Source organism: Colius striatus, chromosome 1 (assembly GCF_028858725.1).
Source record: "Colius striatus isolate bColStr4 chromosome 1, bColStr4.1.hap1, whole genome shotgun sequence".
Classification (NCBI taxonomy): domain Eukaryota; kingdom Metazoa; phylum Chordata; class Aves; order Coliiformes; family Coliidae; genus Colius; species Colius striatus.
Genome location: NC_084759.1, coordinates 183,455,944 through 183,469,168, shown reverse-complemented (window position 1 = coordinate 183,469,168; position 13,225 = coordinate 183,455,944). Strand labels below are relative to the sequence as shown.

The 13,225-nt window shown below is 43.4% G+C and overlaps 1 protein-coding gene across 3 annotated transcripts in view; it reads left to right on the top strand.

Moving 5' to 3' along the window:
• The first annotated feature begins 3,989 nt into the window (after window positions 1-3,989).
• Window positions 3,990-13,225, top strand: part of AASS (aminoadipate-semialdehyde synthase) — a 34,082-nt gene continuing 24,846 nt past the window's right edge. The window contains exons 1-10 of one of the 3 annotated variants that reach the window (XM_062017887.1): window positions 3,990-4,072; window positions 5,513-5,647; window positions 6,823-7,043; window positions 8,150-8,326; window positions 8,935-9,019; window positions 9,727-9,794; window positions 9,908-10,054; window positions 11,047-11,125; window positions 11,223-11,350; window positions 12,664-12,812. In XM_062017887.1, coding sequence (XP_061873871.1) covers window positions 6,831-7,043; window positions 8,150-8,326; window positions 8,935-9,019; window positions 9,727-9,794; window positions 9,908-10,054; window positions 11,047-11,125; window positions 11,223-11,350; window positions 12,664-12,812 — 1,046 coding nt within the window. In that variant the 5' untranslated portion in view covers window positions 3,990-4,072; window positions 5,513-5,647; window positions 6,823-6,830. Of the gene's footprint in view, window positions 4,073-5,494; window positions 5,648-5,683; window positions 5,756-6,822; window positions 7,044-8,149; window positions 8,327-8,934; window positions 9,020-9,726; window positions 9,795-9,907; window positions 10,055-11,046; window positions 11,126-11,222; window positions 11,351-12,663; window positions 12,813-13,225 lie in introns of those variants that run through there. The other 2 variants (XM_062017894.1, XM_062017880.1) reach the window with 2 other exon arrangements.

Genomic DNA, 13,225 nt, shown 5'->3' with positions numbered 1-13,225 from the left:
TCTCAAGTTGTCATGTATATAGATTTTTAGCTAAAAGTGAAGTCTTTTTTATATACACCTGAAGAAAGCTCAAAATATAAAGTTCATTCAAATAGAAATTTTTGTTGGTGTAAAAAACAATTTTAACCACTGCTTTTAAAAGTACACTTCTGTGTCTACAGAGCTAACTGGAGCTTCATTTCTGTGTATATCTAAGCAACACTCCCAAATTAGGAATCAGCCTACCCTTCTCATTTACTGGAGCCAATCCAGTAGGTGTCTAGATCATATTATGGCCTCCACAAAGGACTGTGGGAACTTGTAGAAAGTTTTTCATTACCACTACAGTAGTAGAGGCATTCAGTGGTGACTCAGATACACGACTCTGCAGTTACAGGTTGTCATTTACATGCAGTATCTTCTCATGTAAAAAGCTGAAAGAGGCTCAACTTAGAAACCCTAGTTTTCTAGTGCTTATGCTACAGACACAGGCTTTTAAGCCAATGTTTTGAATGACACTGCAACTTTGAAAATAGCCCTCAACTTCCTAGTAGAGTGCTCTAAGCATTTGACTGGTGGTCAGACCAGAGCATGCGAGACAAGGAAGGGTATCTGTGTGACACTTCCACTGGAAAGGCAGACATGGCCCAGCAAAGGTTTCAAACTCCTGAGGAGAATTTACAGCCAACAGCTCTTGGCAGAAGAAATCAACTCCTTTCTGATAGCATCAGATTCAGGCCCAGTGCCTTCTCCTAGCATGCTCTGCTGGGTTGCCAGGACAGCTCCCACCCAGTTTCTGTAAACACCTTTTTCCATGCATTTCCTTGTAGCACAAAATCTCCCAGCTCAGGCCTGTCTGTGAACTGCAGTGCAAGACAGAACACGTGGGCTTCAGCCTTCATTTCTCTGGGCTCAGATTCCAATTTGCAAAAGTTAGAAGAGTACTGAGACATAATTAGGCACTAAACCTATTAGAAACTATTGTAGGCAGTCTTGAGATAGCATCTTACTCAAACAAAGAACTTTCAAAAAGTCTGAAAACATAGAAAATAATGATTAAAACCCCTTCAAGTAGATTTGGTGAGGTTTACTTTCTGCAGTAAATTTATCAAGGCTTGGTTCCAAATTCATTCAACAAACAGAGCAGCCCCTAAAAACATTAAACAAAGACAGGCAATGCAGGAGTATAATAACAAATTCAGCCATATGCTTTCTACTAGTTTACAATATGAAGTAGTCAATGCAGGAAAATGACACAACATGATGAGTACTGAATCATCAGTATTGAATCTTCTTCAGTGTCACGGTGGAATTCAATCCTACAACCACCATACAATTACACGCTTTTGAAAAAAGAATAATTCTATTCCTGTTGAATTTTGGGAGTGAGTAAAGATAAGAACAATTGACTTTGCACATACCAACAATTCCATTCTTGTCAAAGCCCATATTTGCATTTAATCATGACATGAAAAAAACCCCCTCTGAAAAACCAGTTCTAGTGAGTAGTTTATTATCCCTGGTACAAGGACTGAAGAATGGCATAATTCTTGAAATTTTCTACTTAGTTTACACTCTCTGCAGTTTAACCAAATTTACCTCCAATTAAGCAGTTTTGGCAATTTTTATCAATAAAACAGAACCCCCCTAATTTTTAGAAGGCATGGATCTATTTATAGTCTACACACGTAGCATAGAACTATATGTACTTTCTTAAGCCCACATTAAGCCTTAATTTGGGAATTAGACACTGGGGGCACATACATAATGCCCTTATGCAATAGCAATTTCCTACAGCAAAAAGCTATTGTATCTCAATGTTTATTGCACCCAAAAGGAACATAAGACTCTTCAGGTCTCCTACTGCCTGTCAGAAAAATCTATCCCAATCTTTCTAAGTTCTCAATATTCAGATGAAACCGATTCATGTTTTAAAAATGTTCTACATAGGAGCTGATTTTGGAGCCTTAGCTCCCTGCCCAATCTTTATCTCTGTAGGGTGGTTGAGAGTTGAGAGTTATAGTTTCCTCTTCTGATCCCAAGCAATTCATGGTATGTTCACAGACTGTATCTTGACAACCTGTCTTCTGATCTAGAAAGCCTTTTTGTTGTTGTTGTTATTATTGCTTTTGAATTTACGCCTAATTTGGTTGGAAAGCAAGAGCGGGTACTGCCCTTGCTCTCATGGCAGAAGATTTCCAGATCCAGTGCTCTTCAAGTCCTTCTAGTCAGCTCTCCCCTGAAACATCTATGGACCCACCTATAGACCCAGCCCTTGTTTGCTGCAATGGATGTCTTCCCAAGAAGAGCAGAAGGGTGGACAGGTGCTTCTGCAGGGCTAGGTGTGCTGTAGATCTCAGAAAAATGGGATAAATAAGGGTCAATGAGTTGGCTGGAGGAGGCAACTTTCTTCACCAGAAAGGAAAGGGATAAATATCTTGCAGGAAGAGGAATCAGATTGTAGAAGGCTCTGGATATTAAGGTCGGGCAGAGAAGAAAGGGAGTTAGTGGGTGGAGAGAAAACCTTTGTACTCACACAGTTTCCCTAAACCCCCTCTGTCCATTCTGCTCAGGCCTTAAACCCTCAAAATTTCTTTGGATCCTTTCCAGGTCTCACTCTCTAATGTTCACATCCCAGTTTCTGAAACAATACAACCAATGTCTTCCCCTTCAGTTCTTACCTCCTCTCATCCCCAAAATCTCTGATCAATTCTATGTTTCATTCCGTAACACTCACCTCCCTGTATAATTTGTATTACACTTACAAACCTGAAATGCAGGTCAAGCTTTGATGCTGTTTTCAAGCTCTTCTGTCCTGCCCCAGTGAGTTAGGAAAATACTTTGATTTAAACCAAGGAACTGAAGTCACAGATTATTATTGTGAGTTGAACGCTGCCTCCAGAAGCAGGAGGAGGAGAGAGAAAAGTTCAGTCATATGAGAAAGGGCATGTTTTAAAGATAAGTAAGAAAACTATAAGCAGAAAGTAATTTACGAAGATGTACTTCTAAAGCTATATAGACTCAACATTTAACTCTAAAGAAGAGGTGAAGTGGTACTGGCTAGCACAGGTGGAACAGTCTGCACCATGGCTCCAGCTTCCCCTTCATCACAGTGAGATCTCACTGTGGCAAAGTGGACAGCGGACAAATTCCCCTGGGAGCCTTTAACCCTCCTGGCTGCTGCTGAGTGCAGCTACAACGTCTCACGTTCTTGTACTCTGTACCGATGTCCTCACAGCTGTTGACAGAAACTGGCAACAGCAGCTACATATCCCCCTTGGAGGCTCGCCAAGGTAGGCTTTCCACAACATGCAGCCTGCCTTTCTCTGTCACCTCACAAACCCGGCACATGACTCTGGTCATGCAACCTGCTGCTTTGGTTTCCTGCACCTCACGGTGTTCGTGATTTAGAGCTACAACATCCCACTATTATTTATGACAAACCAACTTAGCAGTCGAGGCCCATCGTGAAGGACCTGACCGAAGGAGTGAGTTGAAAGGAGTTGAAGGAGTCAGTTGCCGTCTGAAAGGTGGCAACAGCACGGGTAACAACCCCTGCACTCCTTCTCTTTGACATACAACATCACTCTTGCTGTTTCCTGTACCATGTTAAAGACACTTGAAAGGAACAACGTGAGTGAAGCTGCATTAACAATTTGCGTCGCTGTGTGGCAGGAAAATGGCTGGAGCCATGGGGAGGACGGGGCAGTGTCGGGTCCGCGGCGGCCCGTGCTGGGCCTCGCCGTGGCGCGGGACGCTGGTGGAGGCGGCCCGGCCCGCGGGGGCTCTGGGTGTCTGGGTGGCCCCATGTGGACTCGTCGGGCTCCGCAGGCAGAACCGCCACTGCTGTCCCGGCGCCGGGACAGGCGAGGGGGCACTCGGCCTTCTAGGACCGGGGGGCGTTGCGGGGGCGTGCCGGCGTCCGCAGTGACGGGCCGGCCGCGGCCCCTCCCCATTGGCGGGCGGCGAAGGGTGTACGCGGAGGCCGGCCGGCGGTTGGCTGCCGCGCTGGGCGGCGGCGGCGCGCTGGGCGGTGGCAGTGCCGGTGCTGTGGCGAGAGGCCGTGACTCCGCGGTGCCCCGCTCGCCCCCAGGTAGGTACGGAGCTGCCCGCCGCCCGTCCGGGCTCCCGCCGGCCCTGCCCGGAGCTGGCGGCGGCGGCAAGCGCGGCCGAGTCCCCCGGCACGGCGGCCGTTCCGCCCGGGCCTCCCGCGCCTCGTAGCACGGATCCTTTTCCCTTCTACCCGGGGGGAGGCAGGGGCGGCCCCGCGGCCGCAGCTCAGGGGTGGGGGAGGGGCGGTGCGGAACACGCTGGCAGCGCCGGGCGCTCTGCTTCAGCTGGATCTCAAGTACTGAGAGAAGGCACGAGTTTCCCGTGTAAGTGTATTCATCTCGCTCAAAAAACAAGATGATGTTCAGATTGTGTGCCGGAATCAAATGCACTGTTGTTTTGGGGTTGTTTTGTTTTTCCTGTATTGCTCAGCGCGATGTTAGCCTCAGTAGAGTGCGGAGGTGTGTGAGTAGCCCCCCGGCAGGCACCCCGGCACGGGTGATGAAGAACCAGTGCCGTTCGGCCCCCTCGGTCTGCCAGCTGGCGAGCTGAGGCGGCTGGGGAGGGTTCAGCAGCTCGGCGGGCTTCGCATGCCACAGTTACTTTCACCTTTACAACACGATATCGGTATCTCGGTGGTTCAGCCTGAATACACACAGGGAGGCATGCCTGCGAACCTCTGGCCTGCCAGAGGTCACAGGCAGTGTTTATTTACTGCCCCGATCCCCTTCCGTGCTGTAAGGGCAGAGCAGCTCACTTTTCCTGAAAGCAGCCGCTTTCTTCCCGTAGGACTGCTGTGTGTGACGGAAATTTGCTTCACTGCAGGCTTGGATATGGGGTACAGTACATTGGTGTGAATTGCTCTCATCGTTATAGTTTAGTGTGCAGTAATAGGGACATTGTGTGACAAGACTGTCCCACCCCACTCAGTGGGCAAGGGTGAGGTTAGCTTTTTAATTCTCTATGCGGTAGCCAGGAGTAACGGCAGCTACTCCAGAGGTTCAGACAAATGACAAATTTGTCTATAACTCTGTGGAATTATAAAACATAGCGGTTTGGCAAAGCTTGTAATGATATGTATCAGAAATTAAGTTAGAGACAGAGAGCAGAAGAAAAAGAGAGAGAAGTGAGAGATAGGGAAGAGATATCACAACCCTTGGATCCAGTGATGATCTCTCCTCGTAGGTGAAGTTCTCCGGTGGTGCGCGCATGCTGAGAACTTGTCCTTCCTTCTTTTATACCCCAAAGGGCTCGTCCCTACAGACAGGGTCTTGATATCACCAAGCAGGTGCAGCATGGCTTTGGGAAATATTTTGGAAATGGATTGATAGGCTGTGGGGGTCTCAGTGGTCTCACAGCCCTCTTCCAGGGGGTTGACAGATGTCCCTCTACAGACATGCAAAAGACAGATGGTCTCAGTCTGTCTATATGGCTTTCAAGAATAGGGAAATTGACCCATAAGAAGATGTCTCTGCCTCCACAGGTTCAGTCTGCTGCTGCCTTTGTTCTGTTTCACAACTGGTGACTCTCAAGACGGATGTTTGTGTCAGTCACGTCTTTTGTTTCACGACTGGTCGACACTCAGAGTTCTGCAAGGATTTCCCTCTGCTTTTGAGAGGTACTGTCATGTTCTCAGAGGATCCTCTTAGTGTGCTGTAGAGCAGTGCCATAAAATAACTCCCAACTCCGGTTCAATAACTTCTGCTGGTGGACAAATCTAGTGATGGTAGGAAAACCACACTTGGAGCTAATGTAGAGGATTGTGTGCTTCTGTTTGTGCCTTCCTTCTTGTGCTGATTTTTCAGTTTAAACAAGCCTGGACTTAAGTAGGACCACTTAAGGCTTTAGGTGTGTAGAGATTTTACAAGATTGCAGCATGAAGACCAGCAGGATTTTCCAAGAGATTTGGATACAGCGATTCGTGTAGCTATCAGTTAAAATTACTTTGGAAACAAATTTCACGTCTTCAAAGCCTCTGTCTTTCAGATCCATGTCTTTTAATTGCATAAATATCTCAAGTCCTTAGGCTCCCAGGTATTTGGTGGTGGACCTGTGCAAGGTCCTTGCCATTCACAGCACAGCTAAGCACCGGCAAATATGCATCGCTGGGAGTATAGACAAGGAAGAGAGGAAGTAAAGGGACAATCCTGTGCAATGGGAATCTGTCCTAATGAAGCTTTTCCACTCTGCATAAAAATTTGATTAGGAGGAAAAGTGTCACTTCTGACCACATATATGCTTACTGCTAAACAGTAGTTAAGGTCTTTTCCTTATCCTCTTTTTTACATTTGTGTGAGAATTAGTTAAGTAAAAGTACTCAGCATTGGTGTTACGTATCAGACTTTCTCTTTTTATTCAACTGCTTGCATTATAGCCTGTGTTCTGCTCTCATTCTGTGTGTTTGTTACTTCTTACTGTTCTTGATGAAAGCTTTGATAAGTGTTTGATCTTTGCATGTTGGTGCTGGCAAATCAGTTTATTTGGCATCTTTAAGTTTCCAGCATTCTTATTAAGCTGTGTAATTAAAAACTTGTTACATAGAACACATGAAAAGCCTCCCAGTACACCACCACAAACAATTTGTTTCTGTAACGACACCCCACCAAACTGGGGTGCAACAAATTACACTGAAAACAATCTCATGTCTCACAAAAGCAAGATGTAACTAGAGTATAAATTATCTGGTTTGTGTTTTACAGCAGATGTTAAAGGAGACCAGAACTTTTGCACAAACAGTGTTTGAAGTGTACACATGCATGTATTATTTTACCACTTTGTCTTTGCTGCCATCAGGCTTTACCATGCTCCGAGCCTTTAGTCACACAAATGGTAGGTGTGCCTTCCATCATCCCAAGTGTTGGCATCATCGTAAGTCAGTACTGGCAATCAGGAGAGAAGATGTTAATGCATGGGAAAGAAGAGCACCTCTAGCACCAAAGCACGTGAAGGAATTGACACAGATGGGATACAAGGTTTTGGTGCAACCATCAAACCGCAGAGCCATCCACGAAAAGGTGGGTCCCGTGGTGAGTTAGGGAAGCAAAAACACAGTTCAGGAAAAATAATACTCAAAGGATATACATGAGAAAGTGTATTAATTTTTTTGGTTAAATGAGGAATCAGTGTATCCTAGTGGAGTGAAAAAGGAGCACTCTGTTGAGCCTTTTAATGTGATGTGGGCACATTAATGTGATGTGGGTTTTTAAAGTTATTTTTATGGATTTCTTGCCCTTTCTTATATCTCTGAAGAAGATCTAGGTCTTCTTGAAGTTGAAAATTGGGAATTCATTTAATACTAGTGGTTTTATCTTCTGTTTGTATGGAGGTAACACTAAAAAATCAGCAGATTTAAAAATCAAAAGAGGAAAGATGACTCTGGTGAATTTAATTCCTGCATAAACCTTATTCCTCACGTAAAATAAGGACAGAGATGTTTTTTTCTTTAGTACTGTGGGCATCAGGACTGAGAACTTTTACAGTCCTTGTAGGAGTAGCAGTACTCTGCTGTATCAGAGCCAACAGATAAAAAAATGAAACATAAGTAGGGAATTAGTGATCACTTGCATATATCACCTTTTAATTAAGGCGTAGTGCTGGCTTTCACCAAAGCACAGATCACATTAGGTACACAACTACGATGTTGAGAGGTGAGATTTTAATGTGTTTTTGAGATAAGGAGAAAAAAAGAGAACTTTTGATATTGAAAAACATTATTTTAGAATCTGTACTTCAGCTTGTATCATACAATTTTATAAAACCACATGTCATCAGTCTTCAGATTAATTTGTCAGATTTCTCTAAATTAATTTCTGAGTATGTCAACACATTGCAAATGACTGTTTGTTATTGAAATACTGAAAGACACCTTAAATAAGTAAAATATCCTTTCTGTAGTCTGTCAAGATGAAGGATTTAACTAACACATGATTATCTTTTGGCCTTGTATAATAGAATATTAGCATGGAAATTCAGTTTGATATTTGATACCCCTTTTGATAAAGAGGTTATCACCTGCAGTAACTTCTTTCTACTTTGTAGAATTAGGTCTAGTTGCTTATGTGGTGAAATTTGAATATTAAAAAAACCCAGAAAAATTGACTTTGATTTTTTTCTTTTGTAGGATTACATCAAAGCAGGTGGCATTATTCAAGAAGATATTTCTGAGGCTTCTCTGATACTAGGCGTGAAGAGACCTCCAGAGGACAAATTAATCCCTAAAAAGAACTATGCTTTCTTTTCTCACACTATTAAAGCCCAAGAAGCAAACATGTCCCTTTTGGATGAGATTCTAAGACAGGTAAATTGCACCATAGCAAAGGCAAACAACTGTTAGCATGGGGTGGCAGCTGAACTTAATGCCAAAGTGTGATCAAAAGCTTTCTGACCGGGATAGTTACTTTCAGCGTGCGTCTTTGTAGAGACCTTGTGAGGACTGCTTTCAGTGTCCTTTCTTGGAGTTGAGTATTTCTTGCTTGGAGGATGTTGTGCTTGCAGTGCTACTCTGTTTAGGTGTGTGAGGCAGGTGAGTTGTGAGCATGATGTGCTCAAGAGAGGGTCATGCTGTTTGACCACGAGAGCTCTGAAGCTAGAGTGCACGTTGGTCCTCACAGAGGGAGGTGGACAGAAATGAGCAGCCTCTTGGCAGAGGATGTGAATGGGTCCACAGCAGCTGGAGTGGCCCCTTGGCACATGGGCAGCACAGAGACTTTGGAAGCAAGAATTCAGTGTAACCTTTAGGGTTTTATTTTTATCTTTTGTCGTGAATTACTTGTCTCTCTCATATGCCCATTGGCCTCTGTCACGAAGGATGAAAAAAACATACAAGAACATAGTTCCCCAGAGAGCAACATGCCTCTGCCTGCATACATTGAAAATTTTAATACTCAGTTTGCTATGTATTTTCAGGAAATTCGACTGTTTGACTATGAAAAAATGGTTGATCATAAAGGAATGCGAGTTGTGGCCTTTGGAAAGTGGGCTGGTGTAGCAGGTATAGTGCATAAAGTAAAGGCAGGCTAACAAGTAACTTCGTGTTATACTTCTGGTTGTCTGCATTCCCTGGAAACTGAGGCTTGCAATGCTTTTTTAACTGCATTTTTAACTCTTGCTTTTAAGAGCCTTTTTTTCATTCTGTTTTGTGCTCCCTAATTTTGACATGACTACGTGTCAAATAGCCCTGTAGATGCCTGGCAAGTCTACTATTTTATGTTGTCTTGAAGTCCTGTTTGTCTATTCAACTAAACTGAGGCAATTGAATAGGCTTTTGAAAGAAATGGCTGCTCTCAGTCCTGTGAGTTCGGACATCTGTTTGTCACACTGTTACCCATTTGCACTGATTTTTGTGAGGCATGGTTCTCATTTCTTTCTACTGAGCTTCAACTCTGTTTCTTCAGGAGTACCTCTTTACTATCTCCTTCTTAGGAAACTGGTGATGTGGATTCCTCTCATAAAAGGATATTTGAGTACTAAATACTGATGAAAGGCGTAATGTAGGCCAAGAGCAGGTTTAAGTTCATGGCCTGCAGTTGATTCTCTCCTTCCCTGGTCTTATGTAGACTTTTTTTAGAAGTATTAATATTGAAACACAGGCTAAAATACCCAGGATGATTTTAGCCTTCAGGCAGTCTCTGCAGTCCTACCTGTGCACATTCATAATTAGCACTGATGCTCTGATTTGTCTTATTGTTTTACCAACAGGAATGATTAACATTCTGCATGGGCTGGGATTACGATTTTTAGCCCTGGGGCATCACACTCCCTTCATGGTAAGAGTATATGTGTATGCATTTTTCTTCAGCAAAATGACATTCGAGCACCTGCTAATTATCTGTATTGCAATATGGAAAATAACTTGATGGTTCTTTGCTTTTGATTTCAGCACATTGGGATGGCACATAACTACAGGAATAGCAGTCAGGCTGTGCAGGCAGTACGGGATGCTGGATATGAAATTTCACTGGGATTGATGCCAAAGTCAGTTGGGCCCCTAACATTTGTGTTTACAGGCACTGGTAATGTTTCTAAGGTAAGAATTCTGTCTTCAAGGTGAAATAGTGTATTATTTTTGATAGAACTTCTTGGCATTTGGTATATATCAAGTTGGTGAATTCATGTTGTTTGCTTGTACTTCAAGTTTTCCTTAGCTAGTATGAATTTTTAAGTACCCTGAGCTAATAATGCCTGTAAGATGAGATCACGCCTGACAAGGCTGAGCATGCTAACTTCTTACCATGAAAAATGGGTTAAGTATTGCTGCTCCTCACTCCTTTCCCACCTGCATGATCTTTTGTTGCCCTATCTCCCCTCTTCTGACTCTGGGCTCACAAGATATGTAGAATCACCCCATTAAAGTCTGGGAGAAAGAATTATTGTTTCTAATACTTGCTGAGTTTTTATATCTGTTTCTGTAGCATTGTCTTGTCTTACAAATGCTGGACTTAGAGCTATTTTCTGCCATAGAGAAAAGACTTACCCCTGCTTTTGGTAAGACAGATCAGTTAACTAGGCTCCAGATACAGAGTGAAATCCCTACCTATATAAATGTGTGCTTCCTGTACAAAAGGGTGGCATGACTGAAAGGCCTGTGTTCTGTGATCACAACCCATTGGTAAAGTCATCTTGAAGTTCTTTGCCTTTAGAACAGCCTGGTTGGTGAGGAGTGGCTTCAGGCATCTTCCCTGCAGAGAAAATGCTCCTGAGAGTGGTGCAAAACCATCTGTTGTGGCTGAGTTGAGGCCTGCCTGCTCTACTGTTAGAAATATAAACCAGGCATTGGGTTGTGGGTCAGGCATACTGCAGTAATGAGGAGGGATGTAAATTCCTTGTACACAGAGCCCAGGCAGCTTTGTTTTGGGTAAGGGTAGGTGTGAAACAGTTTGTACATCTCTGAGGATGTTTTCTGTCAGGACTGTCAAGTAGCATGTAGCATTTTTGTATTTGTTTTCATACAACAAATGAGCAGTGTTGTGCTGCCTTTACGTTCTCTACTCATTTTGAATCTTACTTTGTGGTTTACAGGGTGCTCAGGAAATGTTCAATGCCCTCCCATGTGAGTTCGTGGAACCACATGAATTAAAGGAAGTTTCCAGATCTGGAGGTATGCTGTGGCAGTGAAGTGATTGAAAACACAGAAACTCTTTTTGTCCAAGCATAACAGCTAATTGGAACTTTCTTTTTTTCATTTTGAACCTCAGACCTCAGAAAAGTCTATGGGACAGTGTTAAGTCGTCACCATCATCTTGTAAGAAAACACGATGGACTCTATGATCCAGCAGACTATGACAGACACCCAGAACTTTACACTTCTCGCTTTAACACTGATGTGAGCATCTCTTCTTTTACAAAAGGTTTTGCAGATGATTGGTAGTTGCTACTGTCGCATTAAAAGGGGACAGAATGGTTTGGCAGAAAATAAACCCCTTGTGTTCTAACTCTCCTCACCGAGGTGGGAGGTTAGATGCGGCTAGGTTTAAATTCTGAGTGATGCCCAGTTTGCCATGACCAGTCCAGGCGCTTCTCCCTCCTGTGAACTGTCACGACTCTGAATTCACTGATAGTGGACTGCCCCTTCAGTCTAGTCGTGCTCATGAACCAGCATGGCCACACTCCAGGGTCTGGTCATATTCAGTGAGAAACTGTGACGACTGGCTACTTAAACTTAAATATACAGATTCTTATGGATTGCCAGTGGTAGTGACTGTCTGCAAAAGAAAGCACGTGCCAAAAACAGATATGTAAACAATGCAGTGCATGAAGTTACAAAGTACAGCCTGGCTATAGAAAGTTAAAGAGTCATTCTCTAAAGAGATTTCTAAGTTTCCCACAGAAGTACTTAGTTTAAATCTCACCCAAGGCATCCCAAGGAAGGGAGGAAGAGAGGCTCAGTCCATTGTCTGATCCTGGGAGTCAGTTTGTGAGGGAGCTTCTCTGACTTCTTTGTGATGGTGTCTTCCCCCCAGTACCCTGCTTTTCTTTAACCCTTTTATACCTTTTTTCACCTTCAAGGTGGAGTTTGAGTGACTTCAGTCATAAATACCACTATTACGATTGGTGTAAAATTCTCTCGCCTCACATTTAAAGGTAAAGCTTACAAACAACTCAGGGCGCAGACTCAACAAGGAGTGGTCGCACCTTGGAGGCAGGTAGCCTTTGGGATGGAGGTGTGTTTTAGTATTAAAATGATATTAAAATGAACAAAGTTCGCACTAGGACAGCATTTTGTCAAGATTGACAGACCATTGGCTCAGGGTACCAAAAGTGCTACTTACCAGTTCTAGAGGACCATCTTGTTCCCGTGTATCATCACAGAGTCTGACCACAGAGCCCCCACTCTGCTCCACACTCCATTATATTTGCAGGGAATTGCTGTGTTGTGGATTCCTCACATAGCAGCAGCAGCTGTATCCACCCTGTGAGCCTTCTTGATTTTATACCTTTCCTTAATTGGTGAACAATGCTGATTTTTAATATAAGTTTTAATATAAGTTTTAATTTCTAGGCCACTGAAGTAATAATGCCACCTTTGCATATCCACAGATTAAAAGAGCATTCAATTCAAACAAACACTAGACCAGGTTCTTTCAACTTCTTAAGGTGTTAGATGAGAATATTAGGCATCTCTGTCTTTCTTTGCAGATTGCACCCTACACAACTTGTTTAATTAATGGCATATACTGGGAACAACATACTCCTCGCTTGTTAAGTCGACAGGATGTTCAGAAGCTGCTGGTGCCAGTTAGATCTGCTGCTAATGCAACAGAAGGCTGTCCTGAGTTACCACACAGGTAAGACACCTCAGTTCACTCATAACAATTCTTCAGCATTGTGTTCACAAGCTGTTTCCTCACAGTATCTACCAAATGATTCTATTTAATTTGTTGTTCCTCTTGCATGTTGCACAGTGCTCCATTGATTCTGCTTTTGTTCTTCCATGCTTTGAAGTCTTGTTTTCATAGTTTGGAGTCCTTGAAAGCATGACAGTACAAATAATTGACAGATATTGTCTGTCTTTCTGCAAAGGTAGTTCTGCCATTGATCCTTGTGCAGAATCCAATATAATCAGTGTGACATCTGGGAAATGTACCTGCTGCACCATTATTGCTACAAGTTTCTGTGTCTGAGCAGAGTTTGTTGGTCAAGTTTTTCCTACCCTGACATTCGCTTGTACAAGCTCAATAATTGTTTCTTAAAACCTCTG